This window comes from Chironomus tepperi, unplaced genomic scaffold (genome assembly GCF_022539635.2).
Source record: "Chironomus tepperi strain 1889 unplaced genomic scaffold, CSIRO-AGI_Ctep_v1 contig_309, whole genome shotgun sequence".
NCBI classification, from domain to species: Eukaryota; Metazoa; Arthropoda; class Insecta; order Diptera; family Chironomidae; genus Chironomus; species Chironomus tepperi.
The window spans coordinates 2,974,721-3,000,147 of record NW_027226431.1 but is presented as its reverse complement, the minus strand read 5'-3'; the positions used below and the strand labels follow the sequence as shown (position 1 = coordinate 3,000,147).

General features: G+C 32.9%; 5 protein-coding genes across 7 annotated transcripts; 3 read left to right on the top strand and 2 right to left on the bottom strand.

Annotated features, from left to right (window-relative positions):
• The first annotated feature begins 118 nt into the window (after positions 1-118).
• LOC139092574 (dynein axonemal light chain 4) lies at positions 119-2,182 on the top strand. The gene is made up of 2 exons (XM_070643020.1): positions 119-317; positions 1,369-2,182. The coding sequence occupies exons 1-2, from the start codon at positions 249-251 to the stop codon at positions 1,615-1,617; spliced, it is 318 nt and encodes a 105-aa protein (XP_070499121.1). The 5' UTR covers positions 119-248; the 3' UTR covers positions 1,618-2,182.
• On the bottom strand, positions 2,169-25,206 carry LOC139092788 (adenomatous polyposis coli homolog). The gene is made up of 12 exons (XM_070643320.1): positions 24,033-25,206; positions 23,643-23,945; positions 23,508-23,570; positions 23,024-23,186; positions 21,576-21,631; positions 19,611-21,515; positions 19,211-19,450; positions 18,605-18,678; positions 7,131-10,202; positions 6,857-7,070; positions 3,319-6,707; positions 2,169-3,131 (listed from the first exon to the last, which is right to left on the bottom strand). The coding sequence occupies exons 1-12, from the start codon at positions 24,842-24,844 to the stop codon at positions 3,127-3,129; spliced, it is 10,296 nt and encodes a 3,431-aa protein (XP_070499421.1). The 5' UTR covers positions 24,845-25,206; the 3' UTR covers positions 2,169-3,126.
• Positions 10,855-13,431, top strand: Elp2 (elongator complex protein 2). The gene is made up of 2 exons (XM_070643015.1): positions 10,855-11,017; positions 11,080-13,431. Exons 1-2 carry the CDS (start codon positions 10,895-10,897, stop codon positions 13,318-13,320), a joined length of 2,364 nt encoding a protein of 787 aa, XP_070499116.1. The 5' UTR covers positions 10,855-10,894; the 3' UTR covers positions 13,321-13,431.
• Positions 13,356-18,187, bottom strand: LOC139092572 (zinc finger FYVE domain-containing protein 1-like). Of its 3 annotated transcripts, none has more exons than XM_070643016.1 (5): positions 17,317-18,187; positions 14,893-16,449; positions 14,703-14,823; positions 14,105-14,406; positions 13,356-14,039 (listed from the first exon to the last, which is right to left on the bottom strand). In XM_070643016.1, the coding sequence occupies exons 1-5, from the start codon at positions 17,332-17,334 to the stop codon at positions 13,914-13,916; spliced, it is 2,124 nt and encodes a 707-aa protein (XP_070499117.1). In that variant the 5' UTR covers positions 17,335-18,187; the 3' UTR covers positions 13,356-13,913. The 3 variants fall into 3 exon arrangements, with proteins under 3 accessions (XP_070499117.1, XP_070499119.1, XP_070499118.1); XM_070643018.1 differs by having other exon boundaries at positions 14,721-14,823; positions 17,317-18,185; XM_070643017.1 differs by lacking the exon at positions 17,317-18,187 and adding an exon at positions 16,696-16,890.
• Positions 17,434-18,336, top strand: LOC139092573 (peroxisomal membrane protein 2). The gene is made up of 3 exons (XM_070643019.1): positions 17,434-17,619; positions 17,686-17,793; positions 17,862-18,336. Exons 1-3 carry the CDS (start codon positions 17,531-17,533, stop codon positions 18,223-18,225), a joined length of 561 nt encoding a protein of 186 aa, XP_070499120.1. The 5' UTR covers positions 17,434-17,530; the 3' UTR covers positions 18,226-18,336.
• Positions 25,207-25,427: the final 221 nt, after the last annotated feature.

Here is a 25,427-nt window from a genome sequence, read left to right as displayed (position 1 = left end):
ATATATGTACGGTATAGTACTGCTCTTGAAGTTGAATGAAGAAACTAAACGCAAGCGCAATAATTTCTGATTTTAAAAGCATCATATTGAATAATTTCATTTGTAAAACAACAATCGAGTGCATCGAATGTGGATATAGTTTGTGCTGTTCAGCAGTCAGTCTTGTCATCAATAAAAGTCAATTGTGTTATTAATTTGTGACTGAAAATAGAATCGGAAATTTAGATTTTTAACGTATTGTGTTGACAATGGATGATCAGCCGAAGGAAGGTGGTGAAGGAGATAAGAAGATTGTCCACACATATGCATTAGTTAAGGTATGAACAAATTGCAATTCCTGGAACATTGTAGGCATACTAGAATTCAATAGACCATATCCGATACCTTCGATTATCAATCGTGTGACATAAAAAGAAGTCGACAAACAAAAGGCAAAGCGCGACTGAAAGGTTGCATGCAGTAACGACATTATCAGATCAAATTTCTTCATATAAGTTAATTTTATAGTCACAGTTGATATTTTTTCGGTGTGTCACAGTTATCGACATAAAAAGAAATGTAACACATTGTAATCAGCCTTACAATTTCATTTAGTCATCAATATCCGCTTCTATATGTCTAGCTATTTATCTTTATATTCGCATTTTTCCCCTATTCATTACAATCCATACAGTTTCTTCAGTTGCTGCTTTATTTTTTTTCCTTACAATGAATTTTATTGATTCATAAAAATCATAAAGAAAATTGAGCATAACGAGCTTAAAGTTATGTGTGTATCCATGCTAACTAATCGACAGAAAATAAACAAACCTTTCTTTCTTATACTCAGCGGAATTATATGTCGTTTATAATGCGGTCTATTATGTCACTTTGGTTAGAATTTTTAATGATTGACACTTAGATTCTATTAAGGTTTACAGACAGGCAATAGAATGATTTTCCTATCAGACTGCTTTGATTTTAAGTTATATCTTGGGATTTATTTTTAATCCTGAGATTAAGTTTATTTTCTTTTCAAATCATTCAGAAACTCAAGTTCAATTCAGTTCAGTTCAAATGATTCATGACTTTGAATTTAAGAAAAACGTTAAAATTCAAATCTTTGAAATACGTTAAAACTTAATTTAAAAATTCCGTCATTAAGATTAGCTCCGAAAATCCCTCAGAATTCAAAAACGATAAATTTTGATACTTTTCCCCAACCAAGTCAAAATATGCGTTCCATCCATTCATTTTAATCCGTTTTTACCTACCGTACTTTATCATTCTACCTTCAAACCGTGTTCATGCATGCTCTTCATTTCACATACAAGCATTATCATGTATATCTATATCGTAACTAAACAAATATCCTTTTAATTTGCATAGCATTCCGACATGAGTGACGATATCAAAAATGAAGCAATAGAGATTGTAACGACAGCATGTGAGAAATATGCACAAAATTATGAATTAGCAGCGAAAACTGTCAAGGAGGCAATGGATAAAAAGTTTGGATCGTTTTGGCACTGCTGCGTAGGTGAAGGCTTTGGATTTGAAGTGTCGTACGAGACAAAAAATATTGTATATCTATTTTTCGGTGGTAATTTAGCTATTGTCCTATGGAAATGTTCGTGAAAGTCATTGATGATTAAACTGTGCTGTAAATAATCCTCTTCCAAAGAAATGTGAAATTATTTTGTACAAATTTGTATACAAGGGCGGAGGGTTTGGGGGTGTAATTCTTGTCAAGCATAATTTATGATAGATGTGGTCAAAAGTGGTGTGGGTAATACGACTTTGACAATTTTACGATGTTAATAGGTGTTGGTGTTATTTATGTTTAAATTATGTGTGATTAATGGTAAACTTGATGTCAAAAACTTTGATAAGGTAGCATATGGTGTCGGGGATGATTCGGATATTACGTAACGTCCAAAATTGCCATTTTTGAGCAGTATATTCCTTCCATTGTAGCATTAAGAGTATGGGCAGTCAAACTTCAAATTTATCGTCATTTGTGGACGACTTCTATAAACAAAGCAGATGTCACAACCTCTAATGCTCTAACTACGTAATTACTGATTCCTCCCTGAGTCAGCTTGACAAATCATTGCCCCCAGATTCTCCGCCAAATGTAGATGTTGACTATATATTAATTATTTATCAATAAAAGAAACAAATAAAACTATTTTTGGGAATAAGCAAACATTTAAGAAGTAGAATTTTTATTAATTAAATTACAATTTGCCAAATACAATGTTTTCTATCTCATCTCGTCCAAATACATAAGTTTAATTTTTTTGCAGAAAAAAATAATATATTTTAAATGCTATAAATTTATATTATGAGGGGGATCCACGAGGGTATATATTGCAAAAAAGTTTAAAGCATATCTTAATGATTCTTCTAGAATAAACATAAATACACAAAAAAGAAGCAAATTCATGTCTGTGTATTGGAAGCCAAAAAATAATAATAGAAGAATATAAAGGAATAACTCTCGAGTCCATGAAATGATGACGAAAACAGAATAAAAACCTTGGAAAGTTTTTGACATCATTTCATGAAGTCGTATTCCATAAATTAATCTCATAAAAGCGCTTTTTCATATTTTAACTTAAAAAATAAATCTTTAAGGACAGAAAATTAAAAATTGTCATCATGCAATTTGCTCGGATATTCCATCGAATAATAGAATATGAAAATTAATTCCGAGTCATTCACTGAATGTCACAAAAAGGAACTAACTCGAGCAGTAAGCACAACTAAATTATAATGTAAACTTTCTTGACATCCTTAGAGCAGTAAATATGGCACTGCTTATCATTTCACAACTCTTCAAACTATGCTTTGTTTTTAAAAAAAATGTTCCTTCGATGAACAATAATATGATTAAATCCGACTAGACAAAAATAATTTTTTACTCTTGTTTTTCTTCCTCGTTCCATTCTAAAATATGATAAGTTCCTCATAATGTTTCTTCAAAAAGGAGAATCTTGACGATTGATTACTGTATATTCTTAATTTATAGTAATGATTATACATCAGCTACATATTATCGTTGATTTATTAACGAAGACAAAAAAAAAACTTTTTCCTTTTGATTCCTTAATTGTAATAGAGCGTCATAAATTTTATGATAATTTATGCTGTGGAAGAGAAAATAGAAACAAAAATTAACGGATTATTGAAATTCAAATTATATTTTGAACTTGGTTTTGAAAACTGTTAAAATTCAAAATTTTGAAAAACGTTAAATTTTCCAGTCTTTAAAAATATTCGAGTCCTCAAATAACCAACTTTAAGCATTGCATCAAATATACAATTTTTGCTTACCAATTTGTTCGCAAGTCGAACTTCTCTTGATTCTCGTAACATCCTTTGTTGGACTACTGACAATTTTTCTGTTGACATTGCCTGTAGGCGTTGACAGCTTACTTCCTCCATTTAATTGAGTCGACGAACTAGAAATCGTCCTCTTTTCATTATTCTTCCATATTCCTGCAATTTTGCTCGAGACAATTTTCTTTGGATTATTCAAAGTTATTCCTGTATTGCTGCGTGCGACAGGATTAGATATTTCCTTAATTTTCATAGAAGCATTACTATTGGAGCGATATTTCAATTGTGTTAAGGAAGATGGTAAATTGGAAGTTCTTTTTGGCGATGAATTTTTACTTTCAATCGATGGAGTTTTTGATGCTGATGATAAGCGTGTCGGTGGCTTTAGTTTTGATTGTTGCTGAATAATTTTAGTTGTTGGTGTAGCTGGAGGTTCAACATCAACAACTGGAATTTGTTCATTTGTTGGCTCATCCTTGACAAAAGTCCCTTGACGAATGATTGGAGCCGGTGCTTGTTCTTCGATTATTTCTGGCTTTAAGTTGTTTTGTGGAGATGCAACAACATTATTTGATTTCATCGATGCTTTTGGAATGACTCCAAAACGGCTCTTGTTTCCATTCAATTTAGTATTCGAGATGTTCAATTTTGGTGACAAAATGTTGTTGGATTTATATTCCAGACATGAGTTTTTAGTGGTAACAACTTTTGCTATTATTGGTGACTTTGTAACTCTGACTGACTTATTCTTTGCTGGCGTTATCTTGGCTGACATTCGATATGGTGAAATGTAGGATGTTTTAGTTCCTTTTGTTTTGACAACGTCTATTGCTGGAGCTGCAATTTTTTCCTCTACATTTATCTCTTCCTCTATATGCAAAACATTTTTGAGATCTCTTTGCGATTCCGTTTCTGATGACTGATGCTCATCCTCGAGACTTTCATCACTATTTTTATTCGACACCTGTGCTGAAGAATTTGATGAAGCATTTCCATTTGATTTGATACAATTCAATTTATCTCGAAGTCCAGCAGCATCAAAAATATTATTAGAAGCAACTTTAATCGATTCCGTTCGAATAAATTCAAAATTAGCAGTCATGTCACGAATCGAGCAATCTTCATCATTTTCAATGTTAAATGTCTTGTATCTTTCAGGATCATCTTTTCGTCTTGAGACACTTAAAGATGCATCCGGTGAATGACTGATTATTTGTGTCTCAAACCTTTGTCGATCTTCTTGACGTCGCTGCCTTGCATTGAGAGATGAGCGTCTTCCTGATTCCGTACTTGAATTTTGCATTTCTTGCTGTTCCTTAAGTAGCATATCAACAGCGATTGTATATGTCTTAAAACGTTCCTTTTCAGCTTGACGTTTTTGTTTCGGAGTTCCAGCTCTGACATTTCGCTTTTTCTTTGGTGTTGACTCTACGCTGCTGAAATCAGATGACATTGGCGTCAAAGTTTCATCCTTTGAGAGATCTTGACAGCTTCTTAGTGTCAAACTGTCTTCCATATCACTTAAAGCTGTCTCATAGCTAGATATTGCAAATGTTGGATCAACTATTTCACTCATAATTGAATCAACGCTTATCATCGAATCAAGAAGTTCATCCATAAGTGATGGTGGACGAATGCTGTCGATATTATTAACACTTTCGACACTTCCACCAAACATTTGATGTCCTAAAGCACGTTTCGCGACTAATCCAGTAAGTAGTGACTTTTTATTATTGCCATTATTATTTGATTGGCCTTTAAATGGACTCTGTTGGACAGATACATCTTGATAACTGCACAAACTAATTGAGTCCATGCTTGAAGGCGGTCTTATGTTCTCTAAATCTAAACTTGATGTACTATCCATCATTTTACTGTTCATTAAATTATTGGCAATTCTTTTCGCTTCGACTTGAACAATTGTTGAGTTACTCATTGTCGAGCTTAATGTGTCAATGCTTGCTGGACCGCATGACAAAAAACTAACTTTATTGCCATTAAGTGGCTGAATTTCTCCGCCCACTTTAAAGTCAAGTTTTGGTGATGGACTGTCACTGTGTGTTTCATTCTTAATTACATTAAAGACATATTGCTCATTTGTTGGTGTTTTGTCATCAAGCTGATTATTTCCATCTTTTTCATCCTTTTCATCCTTTTCTTCCTTCTCTTCAGGCAATGGATTTATTTGATCTGTTGCAAAAGTCGCTTCGTCATTTGTCGAACCAATCATTGGAGCTGTCATACTTATGCTTGGGAAAGAAACTTCATCATTCCATGTATTATTGCTAATGCTACTTGACATTTTCTGTTCACTAACGTCATCAACTGCATTCTTCCTTAAATATTCAGCAGTTGATACGAGTTCTTGTGTCAAACGATCAACAGATTTAAGCATTAAATCAGGATTCTTATGTTTATCCTCAATTTTAGCTTCAGATGTTTTCTCATTTTCAATCATAAATTCATTGGACACATCCATAATTGATTCATCGTCTAAATCTACACATGCTGCAATCATTGATAATTTATTTGCTGGATACTCATTCGATCTTTCGAGTACATTATCGTCCATACTGTTTAGAGATGCACTCAATTCGTATGTCATACTGCTAGACCCATTTGGCATCATCCAAATTACTGGGAGAGAACGTTCGTTTTCGGAACCGATACTTTCGTCTTGGTCTTGCTGCATCACGTTGCTGTATATCTTCGAGATGTTCTTTTCGGTACTTGACTCTACGCCTGTAATTACACATTGGACATCCGTTGTTGCAATTACAGACGTAGTCTCTCCGTTTTTTGGATCGGCAATTGACAATTTTGTGAAATCCTCTAATAGTGCATTATCAGCCTTAGATGTTTTCATCATTCCCGTTGCTATGCATTCCTTAAGTAGTTCCTCATCTTGAAGTGCTTGACTTTTTTCAATTTTTATACTCTTATTAGAACTTGATGGAATAGCTCTAACATTTGGTGTTGGAAGTAATGATTTTTTAGGTGACGACGTCATTAATGGACGATTCTTGGAACTATCCTTCTTAACTACTTTATTAATTCCACTCCGTATACATTGCTCTAATATCGAATTAGAAGCATCGTCTTTATCACACGAGTCTACGGAACTAATTGAATCATTCGCAATGTCGGCTGATGTTTTTGGTTTCATTGGAATATTTATAGGATTACTGACATCTTGTTTCTTTGGATTTTGAACTCCTGCTGCTATTGCTTGATTAAGTAAATTTGTATCATCTTCCGATTCAACTGATAATGAACTCAGCGAATCCTCATAATCTGGCCGAGACATTGTCAATGGCTTTTTAGATGATCCTGGTCCTTCATCAGTCTCGTTACGAACTGTCGGTTCCACTTTTGCAGTTGGCCTTGAAAAAATAAAGAGAAAATTATATAAAATTTTTTAACGAATTTACATAATTCAAATGAACTGAACAAAGATGAACTGAGATATTACTGAACATTTATACAATTTTCAAATGTTTAATGACCGTTAAATAATAATAATTTTACTTACTTGTTAACTTGATGCATATTCGACTCAATTGTTATAGCCGAAAGACCTGACATTACAGAGAAATTGCATGGACTATCCTCAACGATAAATCTATTCATTTCGTCGACTACTGGAAGATAAGGTGGCAATAAAGGTGTCGATCGCATCATATCAATTGGATTTTCTTTCATCATTTGAGGCGAAATCTTTGGTATTGTTTCTGCTGAGCTTAATCCTAAATTTAAAATGAAATGTTAGGATAATATATTAAAATCTATAAAATGTCATTATTTACCACTAGTTTCAGCTCTCATAGATGCATTTCCATTAGTTTCCTTCTGTTTTACACCTCGATTGATTCCCATGTTAATGCAACTTTCAAGAAGTATGTTGTCGTCTGAAGACTCGACGTCTGAATGCTCAGCAGTTATGTCTTGAGCAAAGTTCTCTGTCGCCATCATTTTCTTAGCAAGCTTTGAGTCTTCATCCTCGCTTGGATGCTTCATCAAATGGAAGTCTTTCGAAATTGTGTCAGTTGATATTTTAGGTTCATCATCAAAGCTTAAATTTGACAAACTTGTTCTTGACGAAAATACTGCAGGCGTATTTTCAACATTAAATGTGTTTGTGCTATCTTCAGCTGCTTCAGCACCAATAATTTCTCTCGTTGCGGGCAATGGGGTTTTAATTGTCGGGATACTTCTTGGTGCTGGTTTTGGCTGTCTTGAAGATGGCGATTGAGGGACGCTTTGTGTCGGTGAGTCTGGCAAATCTGATGGAGACATGATTCCACTAGCTAATCGACTGAAGTCACTAACGACAGAACTTTTGTCATCATTACATGCTGGTTCAGCACTCGATAATGATCCCATAGAGCTTGTACGAGAGAACATTAAAGGCGTTTCTTCTGCCAAATTTACAAATGTCACACTTTTTGGAGTTGCTGCAACTGAATCTTTTTCGCCTACAGATTCTTTTTTAATTGCTAAAGGTGGTGGGATTTTTGAAGCAATTGACGATTTATTTGGAATTGATTTATTAGCCGTGCTTGTGTTATTGTTACTTGATGTGCTGATTTTTGGTGGTGTTCTTGAAGCTTCCTCTAAATCACTTAAAGAATCATTGCGACTAAAATTGCCTGGTGTTCCTTCAACACAATAATTAACAGTCTTCTCTGGACTTTGCATACCTGATGCACCAGCTGAAAATTTGCCTTTTACTTTCTTCTCAACGTCTGCTGTTTTGGCTGGTTCTTTTGACAATAATTTTTCCTTACGCAAATCACTCATAGAACCTGCTTTCGAGATTGTTGCTGGAGTTCCTTCTTCATTATAGCATTTTGTTGTGTCATCAGCACTCAAAATATTTCGTCGCTTTCTCGTGTCTTCACCATCAGAGTCACAATCTTGATTTTCACCATAACGGATTGAGTAATCTGTAATTTGATCCGACTCTTGATATTCACACTTCTCACCCGTTTCTTGATCATCATCGAATTTACTAAAATTAGTAGGAGCTTCTTCATCTTCAATATCTTGAACTCTCATTTCACTGCTTCGAGTATTATTATTATTATTCTTATTAACTTTCGATACTGTCTCAAAATCCCTTATCTTATCATCTTTTGTAGACGGTGATGTCTCATCAAGTTTATAATTTTCAGCAGTCAAATTTAATTCTTGTTCGAGTGCACGTTGCTTTCGGACATTAAGAGTAGGTAATTCTTTGAGATCCATCATTTTCGCTACGGAATCTAAATTCTCGCCGTGTGTCATATTTGATTTACACGCCAATAAATGACGTAATGCTACAGTGCTTCCTGTCGAAATCATTTTGTGTTTTGAATAAATTAAAGAACGAAGCATTGGAATCGCTCCATTGTCACGTAAAAATTTCTGATCTTCAACATTGTGAGCTGACAAATTTCCCAAAGTTCCGCATGCATTCGATACGACAGTTAAGCTTGGTGATTTTAATTGCTGTAAAAGGATTGTGAAGCAATTCTTTTGTCTTAAAATGACTCGATATCTTTCATGTAATGCCATGTGAGTTGAAATGTTTCTTAAAATACCTCCAGCATTCTCAATTACAGCCATTGTCTTGCTTGGAGCATCATATGACAGCATATCGATGAGGAATTCAATGGCACCTTCTATGTCACAAATTTCAGCCTTATTTTTGGCACAATGATTAGATAAGTTCCAAAGTGCAGATAAAATTGCTTTCAGCGTATTTTCTTGTGTGCATTTCATTGAAGCAAGAGCTAGTATTTTAACTGTTTCGATTTCATTCAGTGCTTCTTTCATATTTGCATCAGCACGCCACGATAAATTACGAATAACACTTGCTGTCACTTGCACCAATTCATCACTGTTACAATTGATTTGATCAACAAGTGCCTTCATAAAATTCTTATTTGAGCACAAAAGAGCTTTATTGTTTCCATCGCCAAACGTTAAGTTTGTTAAGCACATTCCAGCATAACGACGCATTGTTATGCAAGAGCTATCGCTTGAAGTAGATCCGTGCACAGCATGATCTAACTGAATTAATGTTGAAATGGTTTGTAAAGCACCAAGTTGACACATTGCATGACGATGTTCTTCATCGAAACTGATTTTCATTAACGTTCCAATAGCTTGAATTGGATGTCTGTCCACATTATCACTCAATTCATTTCTCAAAATTAATCGAAGCGCATCACAATAATCGAACAATTGTTCAATCAATTTAATCACACGTGATTCTCGTCTCCCCGCTTTATCGTCTGCATTACAATGAATTATATTGTGTAATGTTTGGAGACACTGTTTTTGGCGAACCTCATCGTCCGGTTCCGAATGAATAATTTGAACCAAAAGCGAGATACAGCCTGATTGGCGTAAAGTCGCGCACATTTCCCTATTTTTAGAAAATTCTAAAAACTTTAACGTTATATCTGCAGAATTATATGAGCCGAGCATTGAGAAGATTGAATAAACTGTTTCTACATTATTACTATTGTTATTATTTGTCAATGCCGACGTATTTGAATTTAATTGATCCAACGAAGCCATTTTTGACGTACTCGGACGATCGTTAATTAATTTTCTCTTACAATCTAATTGATTTGTTGGTGCCGTCGTAGGTCTATTATTATTGATGTTGCTACTACTACTGCTCATATTCATATTTATTGGATAATCATTTGATGGTTTTGCATTCATTGCATTGATTTTTGCTGTATGCTGCGGTGAATCACCATGAATCGAATCACCATAATCATAATCCAAAAAATGTTTTTTCTTCTGTGCTTCCAACTCCTCTGAATCATCCAATAAATCCTCGTCCGAACTACTTGATTTCCTACCGACGCCGTACATTTTACCTGCTGGATTCATTTATTCTTATTGGCAATGATTGAAAATTTGGTATAATTTCTGTGAATAAGAATGATTCATACAATAAATATATGGAAATTTTATCAAAGGATTTTCTAAGGCATAAAGTACAAAAATGGACGTCACAAGGAAGATTTTGCAAGGAAAAAAAATATTGAAAAAAGGTTTTTAGCTAATTTTCTTACCATTCGATCAGAATCGAACAAATCTTCACACTAATCTATTTTTAAACAACACATATTTAATATTTTTGACATTTCTACATTAATACACAGTGCTTATAATAGAGAAAATAGACTTTTCTGATCTCCCAAATATTATGCCTTTTGAACATAAATTTTTTTCACACAAACTGATGCAAAGGAAAAACCAATAAGTAAGTATGCATGTATTCGTCTAAATGACTTAAGCGCATTTAGGTTATCTTATGTTTCTTGATTGATTTTTCAACTTTTATAAAACTAAGTAATCCCTGAAAGTTTCTAAATTAACAATAATCAGAACTGAGTAATTTTTAAATGCATTCAGCGTCAGAGTCCAAGTTACCCAGACAGTCAGTCAAAATTATTCAAAACATCGCATTATTTCAAAAACTTCGCTAAAAGATGCAAAGAAAAAACGAATTTTCGCGTCTGTTTATAAAACAAAAATCACATTTTAAGTGTTAATTCCTTAAAAAATGAAAATAACTAATTTATATTCATCGATTGCTGTCAATCGATCTCCGTTTGCACTTGATTGGGGTAACAATGGCTTGATATGTTATGCCGCTGCAAATTCTATAGCTATCTTAGATCCAAACGTGAGTAATTTGTTATCTATTCTTGAAATGTGCTTATAATGTCAATTTATCATTATTTGCAGTATGATGACTCATGTAAACTACTTAAAACACATGCAATTCACACGAATCGGGTGAATACTGTTAAATGGATAAGGAAGCCTGGTGTAGACAAGGAAAATGAATTGATTTCTGGAAGTGATGATAATTTGTGCATTTATCTTAATATTGAAGATAATGAGAATCCAAAAACAATTTTACTAAAAGGACATACAGATTCGATTACATCTCTTGATAGTATTTATGTCGGAAATACCTTATTAATTGTTACTGGATCGGCTGATTCAACTATTCGATTATGGAAAATTACAAATTTCCAAGAAGAAAGTATTGAAGCTTTTCAAGTAATTGACTTAAATCGAGGAATTTGCTTTAGCGTAAAATTTGTGGAACTAGATAATGCCGGTATTTTATTGACGTTCACAACTGATGACGATAAAGTAAAATTTTATGGAGAGAATGAGAATAAAGAATTTGTAAAAATTGAGGAACTAATTGGACATGAAGATTGGGTACGCTGTCTAGATTTTATTAAGGATGATAATGGTGATTTATTACTTGCTAGTTCATCTCAAGACTCCTTCATTCGTATTTGGAAAATATCACCTTATAATGCTAATGTTGAATTGATTCCAAAAGATATTGATGAAATCCAAATTGAGACCAGAATTTTTACATTAAATAATCAAAAATTTGTATTGGCAATTGAATCAGTTCTGCAAGGTCATGAAAATTGGGTCTACAGTGTTCATTGGAATAGATCATCTTCCAATACACTCCAATTACTGTCAAGTTCCATGGACAGAACAATGATTATTTGGACATATGATAATGATTTATGTATGTGGCTTGAAAAGGTCAGAGTGGGTGAAGTCGGAGGAAATACTTTAGGATTTTATGGTGGAAAATTCAATAAGACTGGCAATTTAATTGTTGGACATGGATTTCAAGGAAGTCTGCATTTGTGGATGAAATCTAACGAAAATGATCGACTATGGGAACCATCGGTAATAAATAGCGGACATTTTAGAGAAGTCAAAGACATCGTTTGGGAGCCAAAAGGTGAATTTTTGTTATCAGCATCTATGGACCAAACAACTCGACTTCATTCAATATGGGCACGTGATGGTAAAACGACGACATATCATGAAATAGCAAGACCACAAGTTCATGGATATGATATGCAATGTATAGCTGTTTTATCAAGGTACAGATTTGCAAGTGGAGCTGAAGAAAAAATTGTAAGAAGTTTCCAAGCTCCTGCTAATTTCGTCGAGAACTTTAGAACTCTTACAAAAGATCAGGAGCAAGACGATGAAGGCGACGCAATTGCAAAGTCTAATCAAAAGGGCGCTGCAGTTCCATCATTAGGCTTGTCCAATAAAATCGTATATGAAGAAGATTTATTAAATCCAGTAAATGAAGACAAGAAATTTAAGGATGAATATCCTGAAAATTATTTCGTACCAATTTTAATGAAGGAACCGCCAACTGAAGAATATCTCACACAAAATACATTATGGCCTGAAGTACAAAAGCTTTATGGTCACGGATATGAGCTTTATGCTCTTGCAGCTAATAAAAGTGGAACTATTTTAGCTTCATCGTGTAAAGCAACAACTTTAGAACATGCTGAAATTCTTTTATGGAATACAAGCACTTGGAAAATAATCCAACGACTTCGTTCACATAAATTGACAGTCACACAACTGAAATTTTCATCCGACGGAAACAAACTGCTCTCAGTATCACGCGATCGAAGGTGGTCTTTATTCGAGAATCTTCCTGACGCAAATAATGACGTCAATTTCCAATTAGTGTCAACGACAGACAAGAACAATGGAATTCACGAGAGAATTATTTGGTGTTGCGACTGGACACATGATGATAAATTTTTTGCTACTGGATCTCGAGATGGAAAAATTGCTGTTTGGACTAAAAGTAGCACTTCCTCAGAATCTAGTTTGAAAGACTATGCAAGCTGTTGCACAATAAATATTCCATCTGAATCGATTACTGCTTTATGCTTCGCTCGTAGCTTCTATAAGCAAAACAACTATTTATTGGCTATTGGACTTGAATCTGGAATCATTAAACTTTATTCTTTCAACGGCTCTGCCTGTGAACTTCTCTCGTCTTTAAATAATTCAGACGCACATCACCTTACAGTAAATAAGCTTGAATTCCGCCCATCTGAAAATAAAATTCATCTAGCAAGCTGTGGAAATGATCATCTCGTAAGAATTTATGAAATAGATCAGTAAAATACAATACTAAGCTAAAAGAATAAGGCTATAAATTAAGCAATCGAAAAAAAGTTGTAAATATATTTTGTATTAATTTGCATCGAAATAAAAAAAGGTTCTTTATAAATATTTTTTGATTTGTAAAACACAACAAAAAAGAAGAGAACTAGAATTCTATGTAAAATAGAATTAAGCTAGGTAATTGGCTTAAAGAAAGACAAAATGACTACATCATTTAAATTTTTTTATAAAAGGATCAACTATAGTCTATTAATATGGAATACATAATTCTTTAAAAAGCGCAGTATCGTTTGGGGTACGATTACTTGTGACGTCCAAAATTTTGTCTGGTCAAGAGCAGGAATTGATACTTTACTCATACTCAGTATTCAATACTCACACAGAATTGAAAATAATACTCGAATATCAATTCCTGGCTCAGTTAACTGCTTAGGACTAGTTCTAGTTTCATTCTTTATGATTACTATATCCAATAGAAAGTTCAAGCAGAAAAAAAAATATCCATAAAGTAACAAACAGCTTCACACCCACTCAAAACTTTAAACGTCACACGTGACCGACTTCTTATTAGATTATATTGATCCGGAAAATTATGAATCCTTACTCTTCTTCCAACAATTATCACAAACTCTGACATCACTATTCCAGCCATGTTGCGGAACTGACATTCGATTGAGCGAACATTTATTACAGATAGCAGCTCCACATCCACGACACTGAAATATAAAAATTATCATTTTAAGTATAAAGCAAAAAGGCAATAAAGTCAAAAGTATATTACATGATGTCGTCGAATATCGAGAATGGCATGGATTGGAGAATTTTGCATGCCGAAATTTCCAGAGGCATTACTCAGCTCACGAATTTTTGATTGTTCCATGTCGTCAATGTTATTTCCAAATATTTGATCACACAATGCACATGACGGCGAGTCCGAATCCTTTGCCCAATATTCAGGTCTAACGCTATCCTTAATCAATTCTTTAGGATATTCCAATGCAGCAGCAACACTACTTACAGCACTTGCCAAAACTTCTCCATATTTTCGTACTCTGACATTTTTAGTTTCCTCATCCATGCGCTCTATGAAAGTATAATTACAATGTAGGAAATATGAATATTAAGTCTATATAGACATATTAATTCACAAGTTAATTTTGTCGATGACATTGAGTCACGTTTTCAAATCTTGTAATAAAAATTCAAACAAAGGAATTCTACGCAACTAGAAAAATAATTTTTTTTTTTTTGCAACCTATTAATACATACTGATAATAATCAAAAGGAATTAACTACGTATCCATAAAAAAAGGCATCGAATCTAATCAATTAAAAAAATCTAGTGCACAGCGAGACGAAGCCATTTCTAATCTACGAACCTTTGTTATCACTATTACCATTTTCATTTTTCATTAACTCGTCCCGGCATTTGTTGCAGACTCGTACGAGATCAGTTCCCCAGCCTAATTTTAATGGCACGGTCATACGATTCTTTGAGCACTAAGTAAATAAATAAAATGACACATGATAATTAATATCACACGATTGCCTTATAAAAAGTTCACTTACATCATTACAAACTCCTTTGCCGCAGTTCCGGCAGTGATGTATTTTTAATCCACTTTGTTCAAAGTTGGTCTTGCAAAGTTCACAGTGCACAATTGAACTATTTGGAACCCAATATTCTGGATTGACAAGATTATCAGCAACCCAAGATGTAACTGATTTAGTTGGCTGTGCTGAAACTGATGAAATTGCATCTGATATGTACAATATTCCATCAACAATTGCTTGTGCTGAATGAGTTGGAACTTGATTCTTAAAAAGTCCATCACGCCAAATATGAACAGCTTCAGAGAGGACGCAAATTTCTTCTGGTGATTTATTGCCGTACCAGCGACTACGATAAATTTCACCATGACGTTCACAGTCAATTTTGGAGAAACTCCATGATGTATACTTAGCTATCCAATCTCCATTAGAGTTGATAACTTTGACAATACTTCTGCGTCCTTCTAAATGACACTTTTTACATAAATAAATCTTATTGTTGAGATGTTGCTGATAATTACATGCTGACGAATTTGTATGCTCAGTTCCGTTCTTAACATGATCTCTTGTACTTTCACATCGCTGATAACATCCTTCACATATTGTTTCACATACAAATAATGATTCATGTAAAGTATATTCCTTATCTATGTTATACTCAACATTTCCAGAAAACAATTTGTTCAGCATATCAAGTTGCTCATAAATACTACGAATTGTCCTTGCTGGTTTGAGTTTATTTTCAATATCATTCTTTAAAATGCTCTTTAATGGATTAAAGTCGGTCGGTGATGAATTTGTCTTAATACCAACATAATGTAAGGAACTGAATGCGTCAATGTTTAATTTCATCTCAAGAAATTTCTCTTTAATTATATTTTCTGGTGCTTCCACTAAATTCGATTCTAATGGCCATGTATTGTGAACTTCATGAAAAATTATAACCGTTGGACCTCCTGAAATGCCTTGTGTATTATCATGTAATATTGGACTTAAATGTCTTTGATATATTTTTGATGCCGTTCCCAGAAATTTGTACATGTCCGAATTTAGTCTTTCCGCTCGTGTCCTATAAATAATAATATCAGATACAGCCAGTACCTTCATAAGCATTCGATGCTGTTGATTTTCATTTTGTGCAATTCCTTGAAGACCTTCGGTGTCCAGACATAAGATTTGACTGTTGTAAAAATACTTTTGGAAAGCACAACTTACACCTAGTGTGCATGAATGTTGCTTATTACTCATCTTGAAAATCTCATTTCCATCGAAAAAGACATTATTCATTGTATGCGATTTGCCATCACCTGAGTTACCGAATATTGAAACAACTTTGACCTTCTTATCAGGATCGGAAATGCCTAATTTTCTAATAAAATTTTCAACATCGGTCACTTGGAAGTTTTCATTTGAGTCTATAACGGTAAAGGATCTACTCGATGGATCATTATTTTCGTATGAAATATGACTATTTAAATTTATGCTATGCAGTGCGTCTTCAAGGTCTTCATGTCTGTAATTTAATAAATCTGGCTTTGAATCTGCTCGTGGCCAAGGCGATGATATTGCGCCTTCCTAAAAAGAATGAATAAATCCGAAGGTCACAAAAGTTGAATAAAATTCCATTAAAAAAATAAACGATCACAATGTTGCTGACATAATTTTAAAAAAAAGTTTTAATCACAAAGTCAAGTATCAGTATGGATTATCAGTGTGAGAAAACGTCTGAAGGCTTGTCTATTTGTTATTAATTTTTTTTTTTTTTTTATACATCAGATTTTTTTTCTCCCAAACAAAACAAAGAGATTTGTGTTATTTTACCATTTTCTTCTAATTATCTGTCTTAATTTAAGTGTTTATCTGCCGCTTTATGTTGCTAAACCTTATTACCGTACACTTATCACAACTAAATTATACTAAATGAATTAACTAACACGGAAACACCTTTTTCACTGTTTTTGATGAAAATAAACAAAATTTGATAATAATGTTTCTGAAGTTTTGCTCATTTTTGCTGACCTTCTATATTCACATCGATTTTATGCTTGTTTTTAGTACCTGTCTTATATTGCTGGATGATTTTAATCCAGTAAAAGGCCGTTCGAAAATTTAAATTTTGAAAAACCGTTATGTTAAAATTCTTTAGCATTTATAAAATTATTGGCTAATTGCATCGTGTTCATTTAATGACTCTAAATCTCAAATCCCTAACATCCCAAATTTAAACGACCATACCCAATGTGAATATGTCAACAAAAGCTTCATGCCTTTCAACTTGATTTCTATTGTTGCTCAGTTTCAAATTTTATGAAATTGATAGTAATTGACAATCTGAACATTATTTTTATGACTTGATGCTATTTTCATCACAAGCAACATGATTACAAAATGATCCCGTGCTGTTATTAACATAATTAATAAAAAAAATTCAAATTTACATACCTGAAGTTCAAAAAGCATTTTGCATCACTTGACTTTCTCGTACACTTGAACTTGACGTCCACGCTTTAATGATAACGTTACTAAAAGACTAGAGAAAATTACATTTTAACATAAAAGTCGTTGAAATAAAAGCACAAAAGAAAGAAACTTGAACTTTAGTCGTATGAAAACACTTATCAAAGTACATCCAATTAGTCCGAGTAATTGAGTGAAAATGGCACTTTCAAGACCGATTTATAACTTTTTAGGATTCTATTTTGAGCAATTGTTTAATCATCCAGTGAGAACAAAGTCAATCACTAGGTAAAATGCTGAAAAACATGAAAATTTCTCTTTTGATTATGTATTATTGATGATTAAACATTTTAGTTCCATTGTGGCCACATCAGGTTCAATTGCATCGCAGATTTTATCAGGACAGAATGTAAATCCTCGTTCAGTGTTTGCATATACATTATTTGGATTAATCTTTGGAGGGTATGCTTAGTGACTTCGTCACTTAAAATAAACAGTCAGTCATAAATAATATTTATTTATTTTTTCAGATCTGTGCCTCATTATTTCTATACATTCTTTGGAAATGTCGTACCTGATGTCCAATACAAAGCATTATTTGAATTTTTATTGGAACGAATACTTTTTGCACCTACCTTCGTAGGACTTAGTCTTTATTTCTTGTCAATTTTCGAAGGTAAATCACCTGAGCAAGCAAAGAAAATCCTCAAACAATTGTACTTACAAGTTTTGGTTACAAATTGGAGATACTTATCACTGCCGGTATTTGTGAATTTCAATTTTGTACCACCTATGCTTAGAGTGTTTGTCGCCAATATTATTGGATTCTTCTGGATCATTTATTTGGCTGATAAGAGACGTAGGGCAGCAGCAAAGAAAGAAAATACAAAATAAATATTGATAATATGCAACTGATAACTATTATCATACTGTATACATTCACAAATATTCTTGATTAATGCCTGGTTTATGGGATATAAAAGTAAAAAGACTTGGATGGATTAATTATTTTTCTTTTAATTATTTTATGATATTCCTTTATTTCATAATTATTATTTTATTACTATAATGTCCTTATAATATCATGAAATATGTGATTAATTGCTTTTATTAGTACAAGACAACAACTGCAGAGAGGAAAAAAAATATAATTTATTGGATATTCCTTTTTAAAAAAAAAGAGTTGAGACTAGATTTTAGTGACCAGAAAAAACTAAACTCGTGCTGATGAATGTCAAATATGATTATGGACTTAAACTTCTTCGGCTAACACTTGAGCTATGTGAACTTCCTGAAGAATGTTGTGATGATCTGTAGTTGGGTAATGGAATCGGTCGCTTTCTTGCACTAGATTATTATTTTTTTTATTGGGTTAGTAAAGTTAAGAATGTTAGTAGATTAGTAAATGACTTTTTTATTATTTTCAAGCTGATTATTAGTATTGTAAGCAATTTGTATCAAAGAATAAAGTAAATGTTGACTTACCAAAATCAAGAAAACAAAAGAAAACTGAAAGAGCTTATTTAAATAATAAAGTTGTGCCTAGATTACTTCACAAAGCATAAATATTTATGGTTTGGACACTTTTTATTTAAGAAAAATTTCATCGAAAAATAATAAGTATGTAAGAATCAAAATTATGATCTAATAAATGTGAGCATCAAAATTCAAAAAAACAAAAAAGTTGTATAGCTTATCTTACAAAAAATGAAGCACACAAAAAAATATTTAAAAAAATAATAATTGTTTCATTTATCGACGTCTTCGCCGATAATTTGAACTTCTACTCCGTGATCTAAAGAATAATTTCAAATAATGAAAAAAATATAATTAAAATTCATGCTACTTAAAAGGTGCTGTGCAAAAGCAATCCTCTTACCTTGTGATTCTTCGTCTGTCCAAAAATGACGGAGATCCAGCTCGACGAGGGATGCTTGGCGAACGCGATCCATTTTCAACTGATTCATGTCGTGAACGTTCTGTATGTGTTGATTCTGATGATGAACTACTGTGACTTGAATGTGATGAACGACTAGAAGACCTACGAGAATCTTCACTCGAATAATGCGATGATCCAGATTCTGAAGATGAACTTGATGACGAACCTGATCTACGTCCTCTGCAATTGAAAATTCAAAATAAAGTTTTGTTAAATCGTGAGATTAAAAATAAATCCAAGGATTAAAAATGAATTTCAAATTTAAGAAGTAACGGTCATTTGAAATTCAAATAAATGAACTGAAATGAAATGAACTTTCTGTTCAGAAAATGATACATACCTTCGTGGTGACTTTGATCGACTTCTTGACTTTCTGACGCGTACAGCATCCTTTTCTGGAGTTTCGGATGGTTCTTTCTTCTTCAATGGTGCATCATTGCTTGATTTTTGAGATTTGCCAACATTTTGCTTGTCATTCTTATCATGTTTTTCTTTTGTAGGCAAACTAACTTGTGCTACCTGCACTTCTTTATTCTTATCGTGCTTTCGATTATCAATAAATTCAGGAGATGCCTTTTGCTTTGAATCTAATTTCGGCTGAGATGAGGAAGCTTCTTCAGATATAATTTTCTTCTCTAAAGATTCCTTAACTTTAGCTGCCAATTCTGATTTCAAAGCTTTTAAGCGATTAAATTCCTTGTCTTGATTTTTATCAATAAGAAATTCATCAACCTTATCAGCTTGTTCATTATCGGAACTTTCATTATCACTTTGCAATTTAACTACAGGCCCTGTATGCTTCTTAGCTTTTTCATTGGATTTATTTTTTGCTTCCAAAATCTCCTTGTATCGCTCTGGATTTCTACGAGCTGGTGAATAGCTCAATGATCGATCAGATTGTCGTTCCTTTGTGTGACTTTTGCGTTCAATTTCTTTAGTTTGTGATGGATTTTCTACACGAGACATTTTCTTTTGGACTGGAGATTTTGATTTACTTGCTGATCGTTTTCGTTGATATTTTGCCTGATTTCTGTCTCTTGAAGATGACCTATCTCTACCTCCTCTTTTATTATCCATTTCAGGACGACGTCTATCTGGTGAGCGACGTTTTGGTGAAAAACGTCTTCTTTCGTCATCACGACCTTTTTTATCTGGTGTTCTGTCCCTTCTATTTCTATTATTAGAAAAATCTCGTTTTAAGTCACGATCATCTCGTTTTTCAATAGATCTGGAACGACGACGCTTAGGCGGTGAAGGATTTCTACGAGGATTCCTTTCGTTTCTATTTAATGAGTTAGAACGGTCTCTTCTTGCTGATCTGTCCTTCTGGTTTCGTTCATTTTGAGGTGATCGATTACGGATATTTCTTGGAGATGGCGAAGGTCTTCTTAATAGAGGAGAGCGATTTCTTGACGGAGGTGATGCTCGATTTTTAGAAGGAGGCGAGCGATTCCTTGTTGATGGTGAACGATTTCTAGCTGGTGGAGAACGATTCCTATTTCTAGAAATGTCATTGAATCGCCGGAAGTCATCTCTTCTTTCTCTGCTTGGTTCAAATCTTCGCCTTTCTGGTGACTTTGATTCTTTCCTGCGTCTTTCTGGTGACTTTGATTCTTTCCTGCGCCTTTCAGGTGATTTAGATTCCTTCCTGCGCCTTTCAGGTGTTTTAGATTCTTTTCTACGTCTATCTGGTGTTTTTGATTCTCTTTTGCGCCTTTCTGGTGACTTTGATTCCTTTTTGCGTCTGTCTGGTGATTTTGATTCCTTCCTGCGCCTTTCTGGTGTTTTTGATTCCTTTCTACGTTTTTCAGGTGATTTTGAGTCCTTCTTACGCCTTTCTATTGATTTTGATTCAATTCTGCGTCTATCTGGTGATTTTGATTCCTTTCTACGTCTATCAGGTGATTTTGATTCCTTTCTACGTCTAACTGGCGATTTTGATTCCTTTCTGCGTCTGACTGGTGATTTCGATTCTCTCCTGCGTTTTTCTGGCGATTTGGAATCCCTTCTTGACCTTTTAACTGGAGATTGTGAATCCCTCCTTGATCTTTTGACTGGAGATTGTGATCGCTGATATCTGTCACTACGACTGCGAGACACTTTCCTCTCATCACGTTTACTTCTTGAACGACTTCTTCTTGGATTACGGAAATCCTTCTCAGGAAGACGCGGTTCGATTTCTCTTCGGTCATCTTTTCGACTCTTAATTTCCTTCGAATGATTCTTTCGTCCTTTATCTAACGAGCTGAATTGATAAAGATAATATTTAATCAATACATACTAGAAATAAATCTAAATTAATTACCTTTCACGTGAACGCTCTTTCTTCTTTTCATGCTTTTGCTTTTTCGACTTCTTCTTCTGTTCAAATAAATCGTAAACAAATGGAAAGAAAAACAATTTTATTAGACAATATTATTCAGAACGTAAGCAATGTTATCAAAATATGTATTTCAATTCTCATACTTATTTTTATTTATTATTATGTTAAACATTGATTTTGTATGAAGACAATGCACAAAACTTGATACAAAATCAATTCAAATAAAAGCGTTTTCACCATCAATAAGTATATTAGATGAAAGCAAATCAAGAAAACTTTCACGTTTTACTTACAGTTCAACTAATCTCCTAACATAACATTATATTTAGTGTTAATACGTGTTTAAGGATATGCCAGAAAGAATTTTACGTCTTTTAATAACATGTTTTATTAATTTATTACTTTTATAGCTAAATAAATTATTAATTACTAACGGAAAAATTGATTTTAAATTTATTAAATTATGTTAAATCCGAAACAAATTTCAAGATTTAAATTTAATCCTGAGATTAACCTAATTCTCACTTAAAATTCAAAATTATCTGCATTAATTTTCCGTTAATAATTAAAAACTTTTTGCTGATAAAAAAAATCATGTAGAAGCATAATTAACTTGAAATATTGACAAACAACTACTCTTAATTGTGAAAGTTTTCAAGCTTTCGTTCCTTCAAATTTGAAGCATACAAGAAAATAGAATAAAATCTTTTTAATGTTTTTGTTTTTTCAGTTTCTTTGAATATTTTAATATCAATAGATGAGCAATTTGATAAGAACTCGAAGAAAAATATTATGCTTAACATACATAGTTAAGGGGGAAATGTAAATAAATAGATATATGTATTGCAATAATGTTTGTGATATTCATTGATTTTTGGACGAAATATCTCATAAAAATTTGTGAATAAATTTTGGCAGAGTTGGTACTTCCGATATTCAATTGGACAAACAAAACTATCATGCTATTTGGTACCAGACTAGTCAACCATAAAGTGACCTAAAGAATCCATCTAAGTAAACTCGGGGCAATTTCGTCCAATCATCAATGAATAAATGATTTGATTTAGACAGTAAAAAAAATGTGAGCACTCTTTAAATTCAAAAATCATAATTTATGTATCAATAATCAAGAACGAAAACGATAAGGAACTAAAAAAACTTAAATTAATACAAAAATATAAGAAATTACTTTAGTTTTTAGTAAAAGTTTTTGAGTTTTTACTAGATACCTTTCCGTTATCTTCGGTTTTTGAATAAGGACAGTTTGAATTTTTAGAAAAAGAATTATGGATTTGGAAAATATATAGAGAAGTTAATAAAATTTATCATATTTTCATTTATCGTAAAATGAAAGCAAAAGAAAAAAATTGAAAAATCAATGTAAATGTGATATATTGAGATTTCTACATTAGCTATAAATCTGTACTTACTTTGTTCTTTTTACTCTTCTTGCGACGTTTACGACGATCATCAACACTGGATGCATCAGACGAACTTTCGGAATCACTTGAGGAAGAATCTTCACTGCTTGAGTCACTTGAATCGCTACTTTCATCACTGTCGCGACGTTTTTTAGAACGTTTCTTCTTTCCACTGTGGATATAAAATGGATTATGCATTAATATTTGATGGATAATTAAAGAATTCATTCAAACGGATTTCTAGTTATGGTAAGAGACTCTATAAACGGGTTTATTTTGTCTTTTTTTTTTTTTTGGTAGAATCCTTTAGACTTACCTCGATTATCGTCTTTAACACGAAATTTTCGTATCAAAATTAAAGAATATTCAAATGATAGGAGATAATGTTTAAAACATTTGCATAGGAAGGTTTTATATTATAAAAAAATTTGGGATATCGAGGCATTGAATGAGGTCAAAAAGTGTTATTATAGACATGAATTCTATCTCTTACCTATCTTTCTTATGCTTTTTCGACTTCTTTTTCTTATCCTTTTTTCGATCTGGACTTGAAGACCTGCCAAAATATAAAAATAATATTTATTTATTGATTCCGTTAAAATAAATGATTATGTCAAAAGTTTCTTACGCGTCTCTCTTTTTATTCTTCTTCTTTTTATCAACTTTATCGTTCTTTTCGTCTTCTGTGGCAGGTGTTGCTTCTTTTTCGATATCAGGAGATGGCGTTCTGACAAGAGCATATTTCTTCTGATTAGCCTTATCTGCCTGAATCTCTTTTTGCAATGCCTCACTTTTTGCCAGATCTTCGCGTGCCTTACGATCGGGATCAAAGCTTGTTCCCTCGACAAAGTATTCTGATATTCCAAATGCTTCACGTAATTTTGCATTCTTCTCTTGTTGAGCTTGGGCGATTTCGTGAGTTTCCTTCAAACTGAAAAATTAAATAAAATTATTAATTTGTTTACTTATGGCATATTATTTTCAGTATATCAGTTGACAAAGATAATTAAGGACGAACCTCATAGTTCGAACACCATTTCGTTCATTACGAATTTTAACATTTTCTCCTACCGACTTTTGCATGTAAGTGCTAAAAGCCGGCATATCGTAATTTATTTGCCCGCCACTCGTTTTGATAAACTTTTCATGCTGTGTCATAATAGTTTTATTTAAAACTTCTGTTGTTAATTCTTTTGCCGCATTCAAGCATTTACTGCTGCCCGCAAAATGCATAATTTGACTAAAATCGCCTAGATATGGAGATGATAATTTCCTTCTAGGTTTTCTTTTCGACGATCCTGAGCATGCGCAATGACAACAACATTTGACTGAGGAAAAGTTTTCAGTATTTGTATTTGTGTTAGTTGGATAGAGTGAAATTGGAGAAGAAATTTCCTCATTTTTTGCTTGTTCACTACGAACTAAAGTTTTCGACATAGTTTCTTGCGATGCGGCATAAGATATAGAATTTATTTTATGAGAAGTCGATTCCACGAGTTGTAAATTATCCGAATTCTTATCAATTTTCATCTCGTTATTTGCATTTCCATTAATAGTTTTATTTGGAAAATTACTTTGCCGCTTGTAATTTCTATATCTATTATTTGGCTTCCTTCGTTTGTTCCTGTTATTTTCTCTCATATCATGTTCAAAATATTCTTCTCTGACTTGCTGCCGTTTCTGTAACTTGGCCCTTCTCAGTCGTAATCGAAACTTTTTGGCAGGCGACAGATTTTTTATTGAACGACTTTTCTTATTCTTATTATTGCCGTTATTACGAGAAAAATTTTGGTTTGGATTCTTTGGAATAAATTCCCGTCTTGTATTCATGTCTTAATAATTATTTATTTAAATTCAATTGCACTTAATTTTAATACTAATTTTAAAAATTTTTAAGGAAGACTAGCGATTAAATCACAAAATTTCACTAAAAACTTGTGTTTTAGTGTGGAAGACAATGTGATTTTGAAAAATTTATTGATTAAACGAAGTTTACATTTTAAAAAACATGAAAAAAGCTAATATCTAATAACTCTGGAAACCGTTCTTTTTTTTCCTTTTAATTTCTATTGCTTCCTTTGCAATATTACGATTATCCACCATTTAAGAGTCCCATTTCATTCAGAAGTTAAACTTAAACTTAATTATTATATATTATTATTATTTTGCACAACTTATTCTCTAGACTTCTCATAATAAACTGAGAAAAATCGATATATGGTATATCCTAACTACTACAATGAAACGAAAAATCTCCCTTATTGCATGAAAAGCGGATGCTGAATAAATAGGAAAAACATTTTCACGTGAGTTTCCCCCACTACGAAATTTTTCTCAAATAAAAAATATGTTGAGAGAGATGGAAAAAGTTTGGAATAGGCAATCAAAATTGCCAAGAGTTTGTCAACTGATA